The following is a 23,617-nucleotide window of genomic DNA, read 5'->3' on the forward strand; positions in this document are numbered from 1 at the left end:
AAATTCACATGTTTTTTTTTAAGCCATCGATCCTAACAATCTGATGACTCTGATCTTAAAATTATTCATTACCCTTTGCTTGCTTTGCTGTCACAAAGAGGAAGACAAATGGGTTTTTACTTGCTCGCTCCCCGCGTGGGTAGAGGAAGTATTGTTATCGTCCAAGAAAAAAAAATAAAAATGAGTTGAAATTTTATCATTTCTATGTATTTTGAATTGCCCACAGTCGAAAAAACCATACTTGAAAAAATGTGCGTCCGTCCGTTAGGCGTACTCTTTTTCTGTATGCAGCCATATCTCAAAATCTATCTGTTCAATGTCATTCAAAATTTGCATTCAGGACCATATTTACAGTCTTTTTCTACACGTCAAGTGATTTTGGGGTGCGCCAAAATTTGGGGGGGGGGGGGAGGCTAGGGGCAAAACATGATTTTTATCAAATTCATACGGAGAGCTCACTTTGACGGACTGTAGATTTTGAAAAATGTCTTTAATTTCTTGAAAGGGAACATCAAGCACCACCTGGGTCATTAATTTAAGTTCCTAAAAGATCTTTGTTTTCAAAATTCAAGGGATACGAGTCGCCAAAAGAGGGCACTTTGTTCCGTGAGGTCACACGAGGAACTCACTTTGAAGGGCTGTAAATTTTGTAAAAAGCCCTGGTAAAAATTGGCAGTAGAATCTGTGTTCCGAAATACCGTAGACCTAAAGCCGGTTGTAAGATTTTCAATAGCTTCTATAGCCGGATGCACAATTTCTTATAGCCTTTTATAGCCGATGGCGATTAAGCAACAGCCAGGCGATAAAATAAATGCTAAATGTTACTAATAACGGATGCTAGGACTTATTGAATTTTTGGACTACCGCTCTTTTTTTGGGCCGTAGTATCATAATTTATTTTGCGCGGAAAGCTCCGTGGTTTTGAAGAATGCCTGCCATTCCTAATATGTTGGAGCGCCTTCAATTTCGTATGATACTGTGCAATACCTCTGATGTGAAATAGTTGCTTCAAGCGCCGTGGCACGCTGCGGCGCGGCGGCGGGTGGGTAGCCAGCGCGAAAAGCGCATTAGCGCCTACAAACCTGACAGAGATACTTCAAGCATTGCGCAATGCGTGAAGTATCCCTGTTAGGTGTGTAGGCGCTACTCTGCGCTTCACTCTGGCAGCACGCCACTCCGCTCTGTGTTAGGCTCCAATATATAATCTCGCGGAGTCAGCGTTTTTCAACCCATGATTTTGAAATGTTTGCACATCCTGTATGGATTATTCTCATTTTAATTGATGAAAAAAAATATGTATTGAAGGAAAATATAACGTGTGTTTTGTAAATATTGTAGTGGTTCCGTATCAAACTTAATGATTTCCAAAGCGCACGAATTTCTACACAATTTCTTATAGCCTTTTATAGCCGATGGCGATAAAGTGTAAAGCCCGGCGATAGGAGCTATAGCCCAGCTGTATACTTTTTTATCGCTTCGTATAGCCCGGCTATATGATTTGCTCTGCTTTCTACAGCCAGCTATACGATTTTCTATTGCCTTCTCTAGCCGGCTATAAGAATTCCTATGGTATTTTGAAACGCAGCTCCTATCGCCAATTTTTACCAGGGAGGCTTTTAATTCCTTGAAAATGGGTATCAAGCACCATCTGGGTCATTCATTTAAGTTTTTTTGTTTTTTAAATCAGCACTTTTTGTTGCAGAAAAAAAAACGCCTTATTCTTAATCCTTCCAACGTTATGGAATTCTCTCAGATAAAGTACGACCTCTGAAAAACTGTCGATCATTTTCTTCTTCCTTTCCGAAAAATTTGATTGTAATTTGACACAGTGTCTCAAAAAACTTTCCGTAGAAACATTCGTTCATTTCCACAAAATGACTCCTGTTAATGTGACACCCCTTTTTGCTGTGCAGGAAACCCGAGCAATCGTTGCCGCTGAAGTGCAGCACATTACTTACGCAGAATTCTTGCCTCGACTGTTGGGCCGCGCCTCGATCATACAGAATGGTCTAGGACTCCAAAAACAAGTAAGTCAATTCTATCGTGTCAATTCTATCGTAATTTTTTCGTATACCGTGGAAGTTTTATACGATAAAATTGGAGTAAAATTTGGGTGTGGAAAAATTTAATTAGGGTGCATCGCACCTCGGTAGGTATGCATTTTGTAATTCGAGAGTTTGCAGAACGAACATACATCCTCAGAATATAAATGTGGTAATCTTAATATGATTCTCCTGACTAAATTCTAGGGGTAGAATTATGTCTTCTCGTAGCTTCAGCTATTAAATTAGAGGTTTTGTCGAATAAAAAGAAAATCCCTGCTAAAAATGGTGGGTACAAATGAGTTGAAAATCAAAGTCATATGAATAGAATTTCAACTTATATGAATAGAATTTAACTCATGAGCAGAATTTCTCTATTCACTTTTCGCCGACTTATATGACTAGAGATTCCAACTCATGTGACTAGAGGTTTCAACTGCATGAGTTCAGCGTTGAATCTACCGTGTCCGATATCTCAGAAACTAGTCACCGCATCAAAAAAATTATAAGAACACAATTTTCTTATTTTTCAAATTTACATTCCATGTCGGTGTCTCCTGGTCAAAAACACCACTCCTGAAAAAAGAAAAAAATTGAATCCATATGAGTTGAACTTTTCTACTATTGTGAATAGAATATTCTAGTGATATGAGTAGGATAAGTAGGAAATTCTACTCATGTGAGTAGGCAAATTCTGAATAGCCTACTCATCATTTTTAGCAGGGATAACTCAGGAAAGAGGAAGATAAACTAAAACAGTGAAACATGTTCAAAACGGAATCTCACGGGACCCAGATATGTTTCCGTTGACATCAGCTTTTTGCCATGAGTAGATTCATTCACATACATGGGACCAGAAAAAATTACCACCAAGATCGGGTTTCCGCTCTGAGCATGGTCCATTATGAAGAGGTTTAATCGTAAAACTATTGATATGGTTACTTGGACGACCTAACAAAGGGTGCATCAATATCCTGTCTGCACTGCCACTGCCGCGCTAAGGAAAAACGCCGTACTGACATTCGAGAGTTGCCAAATTTCCTTCGATAAAATGGTTATTTTTGAGGAAAGCTATGGATATTTCCCCTTGAAATTTTCAGGAACTTTAGGTGAAATTGAGAACAAAATTAGTTGAAAAATCGGAAGGAAAATATTTACAAATTTCCTCAAAAATGTGTGATTTACTAAAGGAAATTTGGCAGCGCTTGGAAGCTCATACGGCGTTTTTCCTTAGCACGGCAGTGCAGCGCTACAGCGTGGAGCCGGGCGTGTGGCGTGCGAGTCGGTTGCCTATCTCTGAGCTTGAAGGGAAAATAAACGCTTATCGCGTGCGGCACCAACTGCACTCTTTTCAATCTTTCTTTTGCATAAATTTATACACAGCACATAAATAAAAAACTGAAGTAACATCCTGGATGTTAAAAATCTGCGCAACAGCTTTTGAATGTTGTTAAGGAAACTGCGGTTGCTTAAGTATAACATTCCAAGTATAACGTTGAATCAACAACCGTAGCGATCATGTCAACATTCCAGAGTTGTCGCGTAACATTACTTTAAGGTAACGTTACTTTAGCAACTTTTTATCCGTGTACTTCTCCTGCTTTATCGTCGGATTTCATTTCACAGGGCTATTCGAATAAATACAACCCAACGATTGATCCCACAGTACCGGCTGTTTTTGGAGCAGCAGCCTTTAGATTCGGACATTCTCTCCTTCCGGAAACGATGGAAAGATGGAGCTCCTCTCACACAAAAATTAGTAAGTTGATGGTCAGAGTGTTTCTTGCAGTTTTATTTTTAGCATCGTTTGGAACGAAATGACCCACAAATTAGGCGCACGTACCTTTCTAAATAAAAGTCAATCATTATTTTAAAAATCATGGTTTTCTCTGTGCCGAGAGAGGTGTATTTGAGCTTTCACCTCCAGTCACTTTCCCTCTAACCTCGTTTCCATTTTGATGATGTTCAGCCACAGAAAAAATTTAAAAATATTTTTAAAAGCAAAAGCAATGTTTGCATAGCTAAATTCGACGTATCTGGTAACGGGAGCTGGAAAAGTGTGGGAAATGTGGGGCGTGCTCGTGCTGAGCTGCATAAGATAAAATGTAAAAATGGGCGTGATTTCTGTTGGGGAAATGGAAAAGCGGGATTTTACATTCTACCGAACTAACCGTCAATTGGACGTATAACCCCCTCCCCCCATAGGGAGCAGGGGGCTTGGATTGGCGGGTGTTGCGGAACGCGATGCTATTTCCGTCCTATACTCGCAATGCTTTCCCATGGCGCTTAGTTCCGTTTGACAGAACCCGCTATCCGGGATTCTAAAACCCTCAAAAGGAACTCAATTTGGCGCTTGGTTCCGTTTAACAGAAATACGTCCAATTGTATGCTAACTCATGAGCCGTGGGCATGTAGCAAAACCATTGTAGACAGGGCTCATGAAAGCGGCACCATTGAGCTCGTTGCCGCTGACGTCACTAACACACTTTATAATTGCCATTCATTCTTACGGCCCTTAGCTAACAAGCAAACCCCTTCTTTTCCACCTGTCTCTCGTTCCGTTTAGCAAGATGCGTATACGTCCAGTTAAAAAAAAATAATATTGATACCTTTCGATCTGAAGGCGGTCTCTTGTTTTTAAGGTCCCACAAGAAAATTTAACCCGCTTACTGCGTAATCTTTTATACTGATCATAGTCAACATATTTTGATCACTCTCATGCACTTCCACAGGTGGTAGACCCTTAAAAGAAGTATTCCAACAGCCGTACGACTTGAACAAACCCGGGTGGATCGATGAGTACATCCTGGGAATGCTGAATCAAGCTGCTCAAGCTATGGACCCGTTCGTCACAAAAGAGGTGGGTCCAATGAAATCCACGAGATCAGTAACTTGGCGTGTTCGCAATGCACCACTTGAACCTATGGAAAAGGATCGATAAACAAGGTGTTCGCAACGAACACTTTAATGATCGATTCTTTGCTTTAACTTCAAATGGGGAAATATCGATAATCGATTATTCACGCTTCGCCATTGCACGATATATATATAAAGTATGCAAAACATCGAAATATCAAGGCGAAAGAGGATTTCAGGGGGTTCAATGGGCTCCACCTTTTTCTTTGAAAAAGTCAAGACCAACTGCTATCTTCCTTTGACTTGAACTTTCGATATTTTTTGGGTCGGAGATCGTTGTTAAGAATCAGAAGAAACCATGACTATCCCAAAAATTTGAGGTGGAAAATTTGCTGTAAATTTCAAGCCATAAATTTGGCTTTTTCCTCTTCGAAAAAATTGAATAGGAGTGGAAATTTTGAAATAGCGCAATGGAGAGACGTGGTTTCGTACTTTGGCTATCGATATAACACATGGATATCAGTCAAGCTTATACATGTAGTTGCATCAAGGCGTTGTCACAAATGCGTCCGTTGTTCGACCCAGCTGCAGCTATTGCGCAGGAAATCAAAACGCCTTCAATTTTTGGAATGCAATCCGGACATCCGCTGAGGTTGTATAGTTGCATCAACGCGTCCATCGCTAAGCGAGCCCAGTCGCCGCGAAGAAAGGGACGGGGACTGCGGTCTCTTGCAAATGCAACAGGGACATCCACCGAGAAAGATTACTTAGTTTCATCAATTCCCTTCGAAAAAAGTAAGATTTTTTTTTTTTTTTTGTTAAGACAGACAAAAGCACTGATAAATCTTACTCCGGACTTCGTCGGTTTCAGGAGGGATGGAGAATCGTGCTCCCCCTTCTTCCCAGCTGGGATGACAGAGTAAACAAAGAGAAGGAAAGAAAAGAAAAGGAAAAGAGACCGAGAGTAAAGGTTCAAACAGGTCACACAAATTTTAGTTCGTTTTTTTCATTGTTCGTTAAAGTCTCCAGGAAAATCTATTTGGAATGGCGAACAGACTGATTATTCCGCTTCACGGGTACTGAACTCCATAGAAGGGTATTGGGTATAGCTGACAGTAAGAGAGGGGTAACCCTCCTTCGATCCTTAAACGGTATTCGACTAAGTGATTAAAAACGTTCACGCAATTTTTGTCTTCGCTATGATTAGATTCTGCGTTTCTCCGATGCTCAATGTACAGGGTATTCCAGGGTTAAACCGCCAGACTGAGGGGCTGTGTTTCATGCGTAGATAAAAATAAGGCTTGCCTTAGGCCAAGAATCAGGTGTTTTACACAGTTTTTTTTTACGATTTACTCGCATCGCGTGCGATTCATCGCCGCTCACGCGGTCCAAGAGGCTTGCGGAGCTTTTTGGACCACAAGTCGGACTCCTCGGGTTATTTTACCCGGGACTACCTTAGCTTCAGCTCGATCGGAGAAATTGCGATTTTGACCCTAAAATTTTAGCCCATATACTGCCGTGCTAAGGAAGAACGCCGTATGAACCCTCAGACGTTGCCAAATCTCCTTCGATAAAACACGAATTTCCTGGGAAATACATGAATATTTTTCTTCCAATTTTTCAGATAATTTTGTTCGCAATTTTACCAGAAGCTCCTGAAAAATTCGAGGAGAAATATTCATAACTTTCTTCAAAAATAACTATTTTTTAAGAGGAAATTTGGCAACTCTCGAATGTTCATACGGCGTTTTTCCTTAGTACGGTAGTATAACTAACCGTGTGGATTTTTCTCGATTTTGGACGGGGAAGAATTTCGAGATTATCGTCGAATCCTACGTAGTTCGAGATATAGAATCGATTGTGCATGGTATCCTAAGGCTCCTCGCGGCTTCCGAAGCCTACCTAATAAGGTTGAACAGTTGCATTAAGGCGCTGCCACTAACACCTCCTCCTTCTTATGTAGTCGATTGCTAAAGCCGAGTACAGTATTGCTAGTGTGAAGAAAAATATGAAGCCTTGAGTATTCCTTGAGAGTCTCTTGCAGTGAAATTGCAACTTTATTTAAAATTAAAATCCTAACTTGTTCGTTTACGATTAGTACTTGGAAAGGGCAAACGAATCAATGAAGCCGGTTGGCCCTTTGTCATCTGCTTTCGGACCACTTACTTATTCGTCAGCGCAACGATTAGCCAGACAAAAATTGGCACATCGACGCGTCGCATTATCGCAAGATCAAAAGAAACAAAAAACGCCTTCATTTTTTGAGTATACCATACGGACAACCGAGGAGCACGAATAGTTGTTTTAATTAGGCGCTCAACGATTATAATCAAATCGCATTGCTGCCGTGCTGAGGAAAGACGCCGTATGAGCATTTGAGAGTTGCCAAATTTCCTTTGATAAAATGTTCATTTATTGGGAAAATTATGAATATTTTTCCTTGACATTTTCAGACGTTTTAGATCAAATTACAAACAAAATTATCTGAGAAATTGGTACATAAACATTCAACAATTTTCCTGAAAATTAGTGACTTTCCAGGGGAAATTAGACAACGCCTGATGGCTCATACGGCGTTTTTCCTTAGCACGGTAGATTGTCTGTCAACCGAGCGAGACGGACGCTTTCACGGATGTATGGCGTCATCATAGGAATTATCTGTTACCTCTTGAATTCACGCAATTACTCAGGCGTATGCATCCACTTCCAACCAGTGAGATTAAGTCGATAGAACGAGCAAAGAAATCTTGATTTATTGTTTCGTGAATGAGTTGCAAGGTTTTGCTTCTCATGGCGCAGTTCATGGAGCAGTAATTTTTACGGAAAAATATAATTTGACGGAAATAACTGATCACAGCCGTACATCTTAAAAAAATGCCGATCTACCAAAACACTGTTCACTGTTTTTCATGACAGTTCGTTTTCAGAAAAACTTGTGTAGGCCGATTTGTTTCATTTGCCGAAACCCATTGGATCACTGTCCGGCGGGGAAAAATGACTGAGAAATTTTTACTACACATAAGTAATACCAAAACTTTTAATTGCTAGACCATTATGCTTCGTCTTTCACATGAATATAAATAGTAAAAGTAAAACTGAGGAATCTCGCATCTCGATTGCAGACTTTCACAAGTTTTGCTCTCACTGTAAGTAGGTACATATTGCCGGAAAAAAAATAATTTTACTGATTCTTCGTGCCCTTAGGCGTATGGTTCCTAAAGGGGGAAGGGACGAAAATTTTTGAGCGTATGTAACCGTTCAACACGGTTGGATCCCCTTGAATAAAGGAAGTTTTCGCACCCTGGTAAAAATTGGCAGTAGAATCTGTGTTCCAAAATACCATAGACCTAAAGCCGGCAGTAAGATTTTTCAATAGCTTCTATAGCCGAATGCACAATTTCTTATAGCCTTTTATAGCCGATGGCGATTAAGCAACAGCCAGGCGATAAAGTGTATGCTAAATGTTACTAATAACGGATGCTAGGACTCACTGAGTTTTTAGACTACCGCTCTATTTTTGGGCCGTAGTATCTTGATTTATTTTGCGCGGAAAGCTCCGTACTTTTGAAGGATGCCTGCCATTCTTAATATATTGGAGCGCCTTCAATTTCGTATGATACTGTGCAATACCTCTGGTGTGAAATAGTTGCTTCAAGCGCATTGGCACGCTGCGGCGCGGCGGGCGGGTAGCCAGCGCGAAAAGCGCATTAGCGCCTACAAACCTAACAGGGATACTTCAAGCATTGTGCAATGCGTGAAGTATCCCTGTTAGGTTTATAGGCGCTAGTGCGCGCTTAACTCTGGCAGCACGCCGCTCCGCTCTGTGTTAGGCTCCAATATATAATCTCGCGGAGTCAGCGTTTTTCAACCCATGATTTTAAAATGTTTGCACATCCTGTATGGATTATTCTCATTTTAATTGATGAAAAAAAAAAATATGTATTAAAGGAAAATATAGTGTGTGTTTTGTAAATATACCTAATGGTGGTTCCGTATCAAACTTAATGATTTCCAAAGCGCACAAATTTCTACATGATTTCTTATAGCCTTTTATAGCCGATGGCGACAAATTGTAAAGCCCGGCGATAGGAGCTATAGCCCGGCTGTATTCTTTTTTTATCGCCTCCTATAGCCCGGCTATATGATTTGCTCCGCTTTCTACAGCCAGCTATACGATTTTCTATTGCCTTCTTTAGCCGGTATAAGAATTCCTAGGATATTTTGAAACGCAGCTCCTATCGCCAATTTTTACTAGGGCATTTCGGGCATCTTGGAATTCTTTTGATGACGTAGGTCAATACGGCGATTTTTATAATCGATTTTCTTGGAAATGGTGTAGTTTAGGTATGGAAAAAATGCATTCTACATAAAGTGTTTGAAATTATATCATGAGTTGATTTCAAAAACAAAAAAAATCGGACGTTATATGTTCTGTTTTTTTGTGCTTTATTGTTCTGTTTTTCATTTTTCGAATTCCGGATTTTGCAGACCAGGTTGTACCGACCTACGTCACAGGGCACACAATCCTCAAGATGCAAACACCTCCTTTTTTTTCTCTATGCCCTTGAATGGTGAATGAGCCCAGAGCCCTGCCTGAGCCTTCAAATAAATTTCCTAGCTACGCTAATGCCTCGAATAGGTATGCTAGTTTCACTATGTATGTTTGCAGGTGACAAATCATTTGTTCCAAGAGCCTGCTCATGACTATGGTAAAGATCTGGCTTCCATCAACATAGAGAGGGCTAGAGAACATGGTATTCCTTCATATGCAGAGTACAGAAAGTGGTGTAACCTATCATCCGTGGATACTTGGTCTGACATGCAACTGGTCGTTGATAATAACACAGTTAAAATGTATCGCAAGTTATACAGGTATGAACCGATTATTACATGCTAGAAAAATCAGACGATAAGTTGAATGCTTACCTATGCAGTCATTGTTTCTCTACCAGATTTAAATGCTGGGTTCTGGATTAATTTTTGACGAATAAACGATATGAGTGCACAAGTAGATAGAGATCCTCTTTAAAAAGTTGAGAAGTTCTATGACTGCTTCTCAGATTTTTAATAATTCTGCAAGTATCTCAAAGCTGCTTTGTACTCAATTTTATATCAAAATCAGTGAGCAAAACTTTAAACAGAAGAATTTAAGAAAAATTTATGGATAGTTCAAACAGTTTTCTCTTTAATATTACTGTAAAATGTAAATCTCTTTGCAAAAAAAAATAAAAAATTAAAAATACCCACCAATTAAAAAACATCTTATCAACGAAGCATCTTATCAATAAAACATCTTATTAACAAAATGCTGGATTTTGGACTTTCTCTCTGCAATATGCACAGATTAAAGTAAATTTATTTTCTCAGAATTACTGGCTGATAATACTACTGAACCACAGAGGTAATGCTCTCTAACTAAGGTGTTGTTAGGAAGAGACAGAATTGGAGAGAACTGTGAGCAAAAATAAATTAGTTTTCACAATCTATTCTACAAAACTTGCTGAAATGGCTTTTACTTTTTCAGATTCCCGACAGATGTCGATCTTTGGTCTGCGGGTGTTGCCGAAATACCTGAAGATGGGAGTATTGTTGGGCCCACTTTCAATTGCATCATTGCTCGAACTTTCAAAGACCTTAAGGAAGGTGACAGATTTTGGTACGAGAATGGTGAATACCCTAACAGCTTCACACCAAGTGAGTGCAAGTCCAGATATTTTTACTTTTATTTATATTTTCAACTTTTTCATTTGGAACTTTTTGTAGGTATTAGGAAAAGTTCAGCTAAAACTTGAGTTTTCCTTTCACCTGTCATTAATTGTAAAAACTCTACCCGGGAACTTTTTACTGCTTTAAGGATAGTCAGGTACAATTTGATTTTACACTGGGTAATCTTAAAAATTCAAATTAAAAAAAATATGTAATATAAAATTCAGATGAGAAATTACAAGTAAAGTGAATGTCTGCATGACTGGTGATACTGGAATCATGTTTTGAGTCATTATTTTCTCAACCCAGTGAGATAACGATATCAAAATGTAATTACATCAAATACTGTGTCTAATTCCTGCAAATACTTCATTGGCTGAAAAATTTTACGGAAGGGCTTGGAGAGCAAGGCGCACGAGTGAACTTTTTGAGGAAGACTGAGATATTAATGATTTCAAGTAAAACTAGCCTTAAGTAATGCATATTCTATAAAAAATTCGCTTCCAACATCAAATTTTTAAGCATCAAAAAGTCACTTTGAACTTTCTCTCCGCCATAAGGATCCATGTAATTTCAAAACTTTGAACACATCTTTCTCGAAATAGCAAAACTGCACTTACGTGCCTTGACCTCCGAGCAATAATTGTGAAAACTGGGTTGAGGTGCCCTGGTGGGCTGAACCACTTGAGCCCTTAATAAAATTGAATTTCAAGAATTTATGTTATAGTAAGAATGCAACTTGATTGAATAACATGTTTTCAACAAGAGGCTTGTTTAGAGTCAGTGCCTGTAGTGTAGAGGTCATCCACCAACAAAGCAAGAACTAAGCGAGGACGTTATCTGAAAATTGTAACATTTATTTTCATGATTTTATAAATCGATTCACAGTCATAAAAACAAGTAGTACATTTAAATAAACTTTTCAAACAGCACTAAACGAATAAAACATTACTTGATCAAAGTGAGTCGCTAGAGATCCTTGCAAGTGCAAATATTTATTTTAACAATGCAGTGTAGAAAAATATAAGGTCTTGTGCACATAAACTCAAAAGAATATGATTCTAAAACTTTGATTTGTTCATCTCTCAATAGGTCAACTACAAGAAATAAGGAAAGTTCGGCTGGCACGCTTGCTGTGCGACAACTCTGACAGTATTGTTACCATCCAGCCAGCAGCCATGAAACTACCTCATGAGGACGTGTAAGTGCCTTAACAAAACTAAATCAATTAAACATTACCATAATATGAAAATTTATTTTAGAAATTTTAGGGAAAATCGAAATACTGATAGGAAAAGAGAGAGAGAGAAAAGACCCTGCTGGCGGTAGAGAAAAATCAAATCATTGAGTGGAATTCTACATACAAGGACATTTTTTATCAACAAAAGAAAAATTAAAATGAAACTTCATAAGTGACGAACTATAAAATAGGTACACAGACAAACTTTAGGAAATTTCCTTACTCGAATTATAATGTTAAAAGGCAAAGAAAATACAAATATTCCCTCAAACCTCAAGGACAAGTCCTTATAGTAATAGTGGAGTCACAAATAAAATGAGCAGGAAAGACTACTTCTGGAACAATGAAAAACAGATAGTAAGAAGAGGCTGAAAAAAGGATAGAGAAGGATTGGAACGTGTGAAAAAAATGTAGAGAACATATTCAGTGTAACCCTGTTTGATCAACTAAATCACTCACTAAAGTTTTAGAAGTGGATACTTTTAGGAGACATCCTTTTACATGGCGAAATTCCTGATCCAAAATTATACTTTAAAATAAATAGACCTTGTTATAAATATTTAAAATAAAAGTCTGATACCTACAAATTGAACAAAAGTTAAAACCTGCTTAATGACGCAGAGAATTAATGAGATTTTTGCGGCTGCAGAACAGTGAAAAGTTTGATGTTCAATAGTGTTGCAAAGCCGATGTTAGCGAAAAAAAAAAAAAAAAAAAAAAATCCTCTACATTTAACAGAAATAAAATCAAAGTCCGTTTTTCACTGAAAATCTTCCTCAAAAATAACTCCTTAGCCTATTAAAAATACTTTCAAAAGTTACTTGAGTAAGTCTAATATGTTCTTCCCGTATAAAATAATCGACTATTCTAAACAACTACACACGCTAAATAATAAAGGAACAAGTAATTTTGGGGATGCAACCGAGGAGAACTCAAATTACTGAATAATAAAATATAAAAAATGAGAATATGTAATTAAGAAATCGGCACAGTCAGACATTAACGGATGCCCATTGGATGGATACAATACGATCTGAATGGTATTTAAAATACCATCTCTTGAAGTTGGGCGAACTTAACAGTTTCTTGTATGAGTACCACACAGAAGAAAAACAAGTCACCCCAGAGCTGAGTGTTTCATTTAGGAGAAAGATTCGAGAGCATTTGCTCTAGTTAGTAGGATGGTTTTGCCAAAAGCTCATTTTGAAAATGGAATGGGTGGCTCATGATGAAGCTGGTCGCATCTCAACTGAAACAAAAAGCAAACTTTGAATCAACATAAGACATGAGGAAACACAACCGAACAAAGTAAGTAAATGCTCCAAGAGTATTAAAATTTGCCTTGAGTCAATTCCGATTCAAATAATATATAGGAAATTACTTAAAATGAATAAATGTCAAGACATAGGGAGATTAATCTCTTGATTATTCTGAAATGAGATGGATCATTAACGCACATCTTACAATCTTGTTTCGATGATTCAAATGTATGACTGTGGAAAAATTATTAGCTCTATTTAGACACTAAAACACACTTGCTGTGTAGATGAAGTTTGGATCTGGCCAAAAAAACCATTCATCAAAAAAGACATTGTTCTTTAAACAATGCAAAAGAAAATGTCATCTACGGAGATCTTATGTATATAGATATGGGGAACATTACCAGTGTGAAGAGGGGGGTTATTATAAAGCTTCTTGTAAGAAAGAAAAATGCACAGCTACATGCTTTTCATAATTTCCACAGGAACCGCCGTGTATCTTGCAAGAGTGCAGTTATTCCAAGCATGGACTTGCGTCACTGGCAAGAATATCCGAAAAAGGTGCGTACTTCAGAATAAACCTTTGCTTATATGTACATAATAAATACGATGCACGATAAATCTTTGTGCCCAATACATCCATGTCAATGCACAAAAGTGAAGGAAATTGACTGTAGCAGTAGAATTAATTAACCCAAAATTTTGAGAGGAACCTCATGTTTAAATTATATCCATCAGAGGAAGCATACTTGAGGGGAGAAAACTAAAAGGTTTTACAAAAAAATTAAATTTTTGAGGATTGATATTTGAGAAAAGCTTACCATTCTAAAATCAAGTGACAGAAATGAGTTTGAAATAAAAGAAATCTTTTTAGCAGAGGTGATTTTCTCATAAAAATAACTAGATTACAGTGACGTTCTGCAGAGGGAAGCTATCAACAGTGGTCTCAAGTTATATGAAATTTTTAGGTGCATTTAAAAAAAAGAAAGCTTTTATTTCGACTGCGGTCCTTCTCTCCAGAAACTACTCAATGAAGCTCAAAAACCTCATAGAGATATAGACTTTTTACAGTTAACTCGCCAGTTTTTCAATTGAACAAATTAATTTGATACTTATAAATAGAACTTCTAAAAATCAAAATGGCAAAGGTTGACTCTAGGAATACATGAACGCTACAAGGATTTTTCAGTCTTTTGATGAAACGCTTGACGGCTCATATAAAAAATACGAACCTTAGAAAAATGTAGAAAATCCCTCTAACACGTTAAAATTAACCAAAACTAACTAAGAACTAAATTAAAGATTTTGTTAGTGTTAATAATATTGGTTAGTATGGAATTTCCAACTTCTGGAAAAAAGGTCAGCACTGCTCTTTCAGCAAAGTTTTTCAAACTGCTCTATGATGCAGTAAAATGGCTGGGATGAAAAATAATCAGTTTTTAAAATGAAAAAAGAACGAAAGGGGAGGGGAGCAAAATTCAACCGGTTTTATCATCAGAAAAATGATGAAATTAGCAAATTTCAGTCTCTTTCTTAGCAAAACCTCCCCAAGAGAGTTTTTTGTACAAAGATAATGAGATATGGCACCTAGCTCTAATGGGAAGAAAATCTGATAATCCCATCAATCTCCTCATGAAAAAAATATTTGATGTATCATGAAAGGTTCCATTAGCTATTAGCATTTTTCCATTCTAAGTTCAACATTGCCTGTATAAAATTTTCAAATCAGTTTCACGCCTCGTCAACCACTCTCAGCATTCCCTTTTTTGGTGCTGAGATGGCCCTCTGACAAATTTTGCGAACAGTGCCTGCCAAGTAAAAGCGCTGGACCTGACATGTTTATTTCTTCATTCTTTTACAGGTTCCCGCACAAATAATAAATGAGGAATACGATAACTTGAGCCCAGTAGACTTTGAAGATATTAAAGCTTCAACTGAAGCGCTGGGTCACCATTCACACTGTGATCATGATCATTAGGGGTTTCAGAGGCGAAAAAAGAAAAATAATAACGCTGAGACAAATGTTCCTTACATAGGGCCGAGGAGTTTTAAGAACGTTGATGAATAGAAAAAGACAGAAAGACATTATAAGATACACTGACAGCCCACTACTACAACTAGCACTGGGGTTCTCTAGGACAGAAAACCAATTTGAATGCACAAAATTTTATGAGGAAACTGGTTAACACAGTGCAAAACTGAGAACTGAACGATAGATCTAATCAAAATTTTGTGCCATACTCTTTTGAGAAATTTCCACAAAGACTGAAAAGAAATCCTTCCTTTTGCTCTGAGTGGACTTGACTGCTAAAACCCCAAAATAATCTGATCTGGGACGATCAAATTTAATAAGCAGAGAGTAGATCAGTTGGGGGGTTTGGAGAAACACATAAAGAAGAGAATTTATGCTTGTTTCTTTCATGACTGTTTTCTTTTACAGGAGCCTGATTACTTAAACTACGAGCCATATAAACCAGAACCATATAAACCAGAGCACACTAAGCCTGAACCATTTAAACCTGAACTTTTAAATCCTGACTTGTTAAAACCCGATTCACTCACACAAGAATCTGTAAAACCAGACTCTATCATAATCGAAGATTCAGAGGGTTTAAATCCTGTCGACTTTGAGAACGTTAAGAATTTAGCTTACTCACTTGCCACTCAAAAGTCTCCAGTCCCTTGTGACCACTGATTGAAACATTACTGTTTTATGATTGATACAGTCACACAAGCAAGTTGTATACATGCGTTGAGCTTGTGAAACATTATAACAAGAAAGATATGATAAGGTTCGTTCCCCTGTATGTCATAGACGTAGACAAATTACCACTTGACAACTTGACTTTGGGGACTCTGACTGAGATTTGCTTGGCTATGCATGAGATGATTCAGAATTAATTGTCATTCTAAGTTCAGAAGAAAAATTTAGGTAAAATACTGGTCTTTTTGCAGAATTGGGAGGAATTCAACACGTGGAGATGAAAAAATACACTCCAAAAGGATTTGATGCTTTTTGAATTGGTGTATTTTAGCAGTTAAGTCAATGCATAATTTATTATTTTTACTTTATTTAATTTATTTATTTATTTGTAAATACTCATACGCAGCTTATTTGAAATAATTTATTTTGTTCCAAATAATTAGTGAGAAAAGACACACACTGAAAAAACACTATGGGTCTGAGGGGTTTAAGTCTGTTACCTTGCAATCACACCTCTCAGATTTGAATGACTTGTTCAGTGAAATGAATTTATGCTATCAGAAACGGTGATATTGTAATCCAAACACTAAGTGCAGAACTTGAGAAAATTTTCTAAAATAGAAAAAAGACAGAGGCTGGAACAGTTTCTGCCTTAAATGAGGTTATTTGTGAGGAGATTCCGTCTTCCAAAACCTGGAAGTAGCAGGTAATATATTTGTACCTCTAGGACTTGAAGTCTTCATCAGTGCTTGTAGTTGTGTAAATGATGCTCTCACGAAAAGAATACTATCAGTTAAAATTCAACAGTTAACATGATTGAAAATGGAATGCAATCTTCATTTTTCTACTCCTAATATAAAAATGAATGTATGGTTGCAATGCTATTGCTTAATGAGAAGATAAACAGCAGGTGAGAGGGAAAGAGAGGACTAAACAAAGTTTCTGAAGTCAAATCATTCATTTACCTGATATGAATTTTTTTAAGGTAATTATTATACCAAAGATTTTTTAATATTTATTTTTCAGTTGCTCTTCTTTTTTTAACATTACTTGTTCATGTTTGATAACTTTTTTTAATTTTTTTTGTGAGGGTGTGTGTGTGTGTGTTTCGAGTATATTCTTTTATGACATTATATGTCAGATAAATAGAATGCAAGTGATGAATAAAGACCAAATAGTCGTTGCTTTGTTAAATAATGTGAATAAAAAAAACTTTTTTAGAAAATATAATTTTAATTATTGTTTCTTTCCTTTCCATCCCTGCTCGGCTGTAATTTTCAATAATGCAGTTTTTAAAAATTGTTGATTTGATGATCACAAAATAAATTAAAAGATTGCGAGATTCGAGCAAGAGCAGAAAATTGACGTCTCATGGAAGAAATTCCTTCATTCAGGATTTATTTTGATGTCTAAATGTTCTCTGTTTTCTTAAATTTTTCTGTGTTTGCATGAGAGTAGAAAATACATGACTCCAGAGTCAAAATCATTCAAGCAGCCAAAATTCAAAAACTTGTGGCTATCACCGTAAAAAACCAAAATTCGACGTAACCTGAATTTTAACCAACATTTTCTCGGTTTTGAGTAAACATTCCTACTAAGAAACTAAGATTCTATTACTAAGAAAATTGTTGTGACTTTAGGGCAAACTTACTTCTCTTGAATCATTCCTGTTTCTCACCTATGTAGACAATCTGAGGTTGAAGGACAGAAACAAATAAGAATAAAAATAGAGAAATTCCTTACCAGATTTTTTTTGTAAGTTCAATCACACGGCGCCAGCTTTAGGGAAAAAAGTGCTCATAGGAGGCAGGGAGCCTCCCTTGATGAAATTCCCTGGATTGTAACCGGCAGGATAGAAATGAGCACCTCCTCGGCTTCTCGGATAGCCGCCATTGTAGTTGTATGGAAACCTGTAGCCACCATTCATAGCACCCATTTGGAGATTTCGCTGCCCCTTGCCTCTGAAAGCATGCTTGGCTGGACCGCCGTAACTATTCTTACCAGGGGCACTGTAGCCATTATTGCCAGAGGCATTATAGCCATTGTTGCCAGGAGCACTGTAGCCATTATTACCAGGACCACTGTAGCCATTGTTGCCAGGACCACTGTAGCCATTGTTGCCAGGACCACTGTAGCCATTGTTTGTGAACTGAGATCGGTTATACGGTTTGCCTCTCCCTGCTCTGGCACCCTCTCGTCCTGCCAGATTCACCTTGTTGAGATGCTTCTGAGAGCTCATGTGCTGTTTAACAAAGAAATATAAATACAGACTGTACCTAAATAGGTGAGATATGGAGACATAAGAGTAAGCCTTGGAAAGCCTTGGATATGCGTTCCTGGGACTTCTTAGAAGTGTAGTTTTTGAAAAGTTGGAAGAAAAATTTAATCATACAGTTACTTACAGGCACTCTGGCTTTCTTTGTTACTGAAATTCATGGCAAACGTGTTTCGTCCCCCATAAAGGACTTCTTCAGTTCCCACATTATAACTTTCACTAAATTACTAAAAAATCCACCGGTGGTCCTCGCAAAATTTGGCATATTTCAAAAGTTTGTATCATATTTTTAAAAAGAAACAATTATAATAAATAAAAATCGACCAATCTGCGAGCTTGCACCGCACTGACTAGTGATTACAAGGCAAGGAAAGTTCCAAGAAAAATTTGATATTTCAGGATTTTGGTAGAGGATGCTTTCTAGTCTCCTGGAAAATAAATTCAAGGCCCATGTTAATATGTACCGATATATTGCTTTAAATATCATTTTAATCTGATATTTTGAATAGACCACTGGACAGGGTGCAAATCAGAGCATTATGATTTGTGTTTCCTTATCAAAATTTCACAAAGAACATGATCTGTGCGACAAACACACCTAACCAGGATATTATCATTGTTTGATACATTGATTCAAACTTCCCACTCATAAAAAAACATTGATCTATTGGAGATAAGTTGCATAAGTACTATACATCACCGTCGGGTACTAAACACTAATTTCTTGGTTAAGAGTAAATCTTATTAATTTTTGTTACAAAAATTGTAACCTTCATGAAATTTTGAAGAACGAAACCGTGCCAAAATATTTAATTTTGAACTTTGCCTGGTGGTCCATCCCAAACTTGGTGGCTAAAATTTTTAAGAGCATCTCCTGAAAATGATATTTCTTTTTTACCTGCTGGTACTGAAGATCTGAGTTGGCATGAACATTACAATGCGCACAGAAAAACTCTGCTTTTGAAGTGCCGTCTGGTCCTGTTTTTGGAGTTGGAGCTGAAAAAATTAAAAATTAATGTAGAGACTTTGAAAAAGCAATTGAGGGCAGGCAACAAAAATAAAAGACATTGATGCAGACATAGAGTGTAGAGAGAAGACTAAAATCATCAGAGGAATATAATGCCATACTAGGGAAACCATGGATTATGACAGGATTTGACGCTGCCTAAATTTTGAGTGGATAAATGTACTAGCGGAGCAGCTGGCTACTAACACTAATAACACAGATCATGAAACAAGTCTCAACATAATTAGATCCACACTTTCTAGCCTCTTTGCAACTGTTTTTGTACATTCATGAGATGTGCTCGAAAAGCCCTGGAGAAAGAAAAAAAGAAAAACCATTTTCCAAGATTACATTACGCCCAATCCAATGATGCTCTAATTATGGCATCATGAATGGTCAATCCAAGAACTCTTAAAATTTCTCTTTGATTTTTTCTTTCTTGAAGAAATTTTATTTAGGCTACATGATTTAAATAAACTACATTAATTTCATGAAATATACTAACAATAAGTAACCTTAGATAATAAAACCATTATCTAACCTTTAATTTGAGGCCCTGTTTTTGAAGCAATGGATGAATCCATCGCTAAATATGATGGAGGATATCCATTTTTGATGAGTTTTGGTTCATAAATGTAGCCAACATTAAGAAAAACCAGTGATTTCCCTGGGGGGAAGGAGCTATAGCCTCTACTGGAGGAACTTTTGGAAAATAAAATTTGGTAGATGGAAAGAGTCTTATTGTGACCACAAAAACTTGCTCCTGCAGAGAAGCCATTTAGCCCTGGGACACTCTATAGTAATGGACTTCAATTTTCAAATGCAGGGTTCCTATTAAAACAGGTTAGCCAAAAATCAGTACTTATACAGTACTTTCTCAGTACATTCCCAAGAAATTTAGTACCTCTCAACAGAAAAATTCAGTACTTTATCAGTACCTCCAATTGACGAAATTTGACAAATTACAAAAATTTAAGTTACTCGCTCAAATTGCGACAGAAACGACAAAAAAAAAGAAAAAAATTCCTGATCTTCTAACGGAATTTCCACACTTTTTCAGTACTTCCGGACCGCCCTTACAAAATTAGTACTATTTCCTGACTTTCCAGACTTGTAGACACCCTGAATTAGAAACTGCAATTTTTGGCTCATCTGTTAAAACATTTAAAGGCATAGGGAAGCTAAAAATAAATGCATTGTTTCTAAACGGAGCTAGCAATTGTAGTTCCCAATTGCAAAATGTAATCCAAATGTTACTATTCGAACGTAATTTAAGCTCAGGCTGCTAATATATTGAGATGTCTTAATACATTGATTATACCTGGATTAGCTGTAGCAGAGATTGAGATAGGGGTCATCTGTAATCCTGATTCAGTTCTCATTTTAGGTTGTCCAGCTTGTGCTACTTTGGTCTGATGTTTAGAACCTAGAAAAAATAAAACAGACTAAATGATTTGTTGCATCAAATAGGGATATATAATTTAGCTAGATAATCTGATGAAAAACACATTGGTGCCACAAGTTCCAATAAAATCAACCCTCCAGCTCATGAAAGAATCATGGCCTATTTCTAATTCTGAAATCAAGGACTTTTCAAGAAGTTCTAATTAGTAAATTCAAGTGCTCTCTGAGACAATTACAAATAAAGAATTGTATACCTTGATTTACTTAGTTCTAGCTAGAAGAGTCAGATTAAAAAAATTGAAATACCCCCAAATGCGGCTACCTGAACCTTCTTTTTTCTAAAGATTTAAAGAAAAAAGAAAAGAGAAAAGAGATAAGAATTTTTGACATCAAAGTAAGTTTATTTGTTTACCATCAAGATGAGCTTTGAGTTGCACATGGGAATTGAGCACAATATCACATACTTTGCAGCTATAAACGTTGTTGGCCTCAACCTTGATTGATGAGTCTGTCTCTGCTAGCGATTGCATTTCAGCTGCTTTTACCTAAATAAAATAAAAATAATATTTTAATAAATGCATGATTGCCCAAAGAAAAAAGAGACCACGGTCCAAGAAGGGAAAATCTTCAATAAAGACATTTTCATTGATGTGTTCGAATATTAGATTTTCAAATTGTTTAGTTTACATTAAAGATGATACAGGACTTTAAGTTGAATCATTATGAGGCAATGTCGTGCACCGAACATGCCAGATTAGAATTATTGATAGCAGTTTCTTGAGACTATGTTTATGAAACTACGAACTTCAAACTGCCAAACTTCAGTTTGGTTTAACATTTTATACTTATCATTTTTTGTCCCAAAATGTTTACAGAACATTCGGTTCCACCATGATGAAATCTACTAAAGTCGATTGCTATGGGCGATATGCTTCCTCTGAAATGTGTTCAATGATGAAACCTCTTGGTACAAGACAGACACTTGTAGCAAGAGGGTTCTTGTGATGTTCATTTCCCATCTTAGAGGTGCATACAAGGACGACCTCTGATTGGCAATAGTAGTAATATAAAAGTGACACAAGAAAAACTGGGCTAACATACTCTCGCTGTAACAAGTAAAAAGTAGTACTGAATGTTACCTTTTTCTGATGTTTTGCTCCTTTGAGGTGAGCTTCTCTGATAACTTCTCCATTGAGTTTCACTCGGCATATTTCGCAGTCGAACATTCTCTAGAATAAAAAAGAGGATAAGTTAATTCCAGCTGATAAGGAAACATATCAAAACATGCAATAGACTACATCTGAGACTGACAGATGCTTTCACACCTTTGTTTTTGTATAAGTTGAGCTTTGATATTTTGCGTGGGAAGCTACCTCATACTTAAGTGGATGCTAACTTCTCACGATTTTGAATGGAATGCAGGAGATGTGATAAGGATAAAATACCTAGGCTACAGGTCATTGGCTTAACCACATTAATTTTTTTCTGGCAAATTAGGTGGTGAGAATCATCAGCTTATTATTCCAATCATTTGTTACGTAACGATGAAGCATACCGATTGATAAAGTTTCAAGCCTGATCATGATGAGCTGAGTAAGTTTTCTTATTGAGTAATTCAAGTTCAAATTAAGGTATTTCAATCTAGAAGAGAACATGTTTGTTCATCTCATTACTAAGCATCACTTTAGGGCCTGGTGATGGAAGGCAACCAATTTGACCTATCCGACAAAACTTGGAATGTCTTGACTGCTTTCACGCTTGACAAACTATCAAAACTAGGAAAGTTGCCTACTCGAGGGCTAAGAGTCATTATCCGGAAAGCATGAAAACAGCTAATTAGGACATGCAATTAATTAAGAACCCATACTATTGACTAGCAAGGAATATCTACACTGTGAGCAGCAGTCGTCCGAGATGGATTAGGAAATGTAGGTTGCTAGTGAGGAGAGGAATCAACTGATAGTGACGAATTGTTCTCGCCAATTTTGGAGAGTAAAAAGGTATTTTTGATTCTAAGCACTTCCAAAGATTGAAAGATATTTCAAATTGGGTTTATCTTAGGAGGCACATATTGTGGCAGGAACTAACAAAATGGCAAAAGATGTGGGTCCCAACAAAAAAAACCTTCATACCTTTGGTTGTGACGTACGGTAAAAACGAAAAACTGTAGATCCCCGAAAATAACGAACTCAAAACGATGGGACCTTAAAAATTACTACAATAGGTGATTAACTTGACAAATTCACCGGAATCTGAACTTAGAGCTTCATCGAACTTGTAAGTAGAAAAGGGTCTAACTCTAACCTCAAATTCGGCCGATGGGACGATGGGAAAAATTGATAAGTCGGAAAGTGCCGAACTTAGCCGAAGAAAATTATTGACGAGCAAACTTATGGCGCCAAATTCAAATTGACGGGAAATTGATAAAGATGCGCATTCTGCTGTTTGTTTTTCCGAAATGTTTCCGAAGGAAATACACAACAGCGTGAGATTATCCGATGCAGCTTAATCTTTAAAAGAACTCTTTCCACACCACCTTAGAGAAACCCTCTTCAAAGTTTCTTAGGAAGTCTGCAACGTCGCAAATGGAAAAACGTCGTCTCTCATTTTGCCCAAAAATATGTATGTATAAAATTGAAGGCATTTTGACTTTCCTCTCTCAACTTATATTCGTCTGTAACGATGAACAATGGGACGCGTTTGCTACGGCGCCTTGATACAACTATACAACCTCGACGGATGTCCGTATTGCGTTCAACAAATTGAAGGCGTTTTGCCTTCCTACGCACCAACTGAAACTGGGTCGATTGAGGGACGCGTTGGTTGGCGGAGACAGGGACTTGATGCAACTATTTAAACTTGATGGATGGACGTATCGCACCGACTGAAGTGCGAAACCACGTATCTCCATTGCGGTGTTTCAAAATTTCCGTTCTTATTTCATCTGTTCCAATCAGACACAGTGCGGCCGGCGCGGAAAGCACAGTAGCGCCGTACAAGACTGCAGGATACTTCATGCATTGCGCGTACAGCACGGTGCGCGCGGCGCATCGTACAGCGCCTTACAAGACTGCAGGATACTTCATGCATTGCGCGTACAGCACGGTGCGCTCGGCGCATCGTAT

General features: G+C 37.4%; 2 protein-coding genes across 4 annotated transcripts in view; one reads left to right on the plus strand and one right to left on the minus strand.

The window, feature by feature from the left end:
• The window catches only part of LOC109036742 (chorion peroxidase), a 41,264-nt gene extending 24,231 nt beyond the window's left edge, over nucleotides 1–17,033 (plus strand). Inside the window, exons 9-16 of one of the 3 annotated variants that reach the window (XM_019051099.2) lie at nucleotides 1,914–2,027; nucleotides 3,669–3,801; nucleotides 4,775–4,902; nucleotides 9,568–9,770; nucleotides 10,423–10,592; nucleotides 11,697–11,805; nucleotides 13,589–13,664; nucleotides 15,544–17,033. In XM_019051099.2, the coding sequence (XP_018906644.1) occupies nucleotides 1,914–2,027; nucleotides 3,669–3,801; nucleotides 4,775–4,902; nucleotides 9,568–9,770; nucleotides 10,423–10,592; nucleotides 11,697–11,805; nucleotides 13,589–13,664; nucleotides 15,544–15,798 (1,188 nt within the window). In that variant the 3' untranslated portion in view covers nucleotides 15,799–17,033. Of the gene's footprint in view, nucleotides 1–1,913; nucleotides 2,028–3,668; nucleotides 3,802–4,774; nucleotides 4,903–9,567; nucleotides 9,771–10,422; nucleotides 10,593–11,696; nucleotides 11,806–13,588; nucleotides 13,665–14,964 lie in introns of all 3 variants that reach the window. The other 2 variants (XM_019051101.2, XM_019051100.2) reach the window with 2 other exon arrangements.
• LOC109036743 (uncharacterized) lies at nucleotides 11,441–22,810 on the minus strand. The gene is made up of 7 exons (XM_019051102.2): nucleotides 22,625–22,810; nucleotides 21,632–21,721; nucleotides 20,905–21,037; nucleotides 20,410–20,514; nucleotides 18,981–19,078; nucleotides 17,551–18,049; nucleotides 11,441–13,093 (listed from the first exon to the last, which is right to left on the minus strand). Exons 2-6 carry the CDS (start codon nucleotides 21,716–21,718, stop codon nucleotides 17,573–17,575), a joined length of 900 nt encoding a protein of 299 aa, XP_018906647.2. The 5' UTR covers nucleotides 21,719–21,721; nucleotides 22,625–22,810; the 3' UTR covers nucleotides 11,441–13,093; nucleotides 17,551–17,572.
• Nucleotides 22,811–23,617: the final 807 nt, after the last annotated feature.

Source organism: Bemisia tabaci, chromosome 7 (assembly GCF_918797505.1).
Source record: "Bemisia tabaci chromosome 7, PGI_BMITA_v3".
NCBI classification, from domain to species: domain Eukaryota; kingdom Metazoa; phylum Arthropoda; class Insecta; order Hemiptera; family Aleyrodidae; genus Bemisia; species Bemisia tabaci.

Excerpts from the sequence above, each read along its gene's own strand:
- LOC109036743 (XM_019051102.2), bottom strand. The coding sequence starts at position 21,718 with ATGTTCGACTGCGAAATATGCCGAGTGAAACTCAATGGAGAAGTTATC. Across the intron at positions 21,038-21,631 it reads GAGCAAAACATCAGAAAAAG|GTAAAAGCAGCTGAAATGCA; the intron begins GTAACATTCAGT and ends TATTTTATTTAG. Across the intron at positions 20,515-20,904 it reads ACTCAAAGCTCATCTTGATG|GTTCTAAACATCAGACCAAA; the intron begins GTAAACAAATAA and ends TATTTTTTCTAG.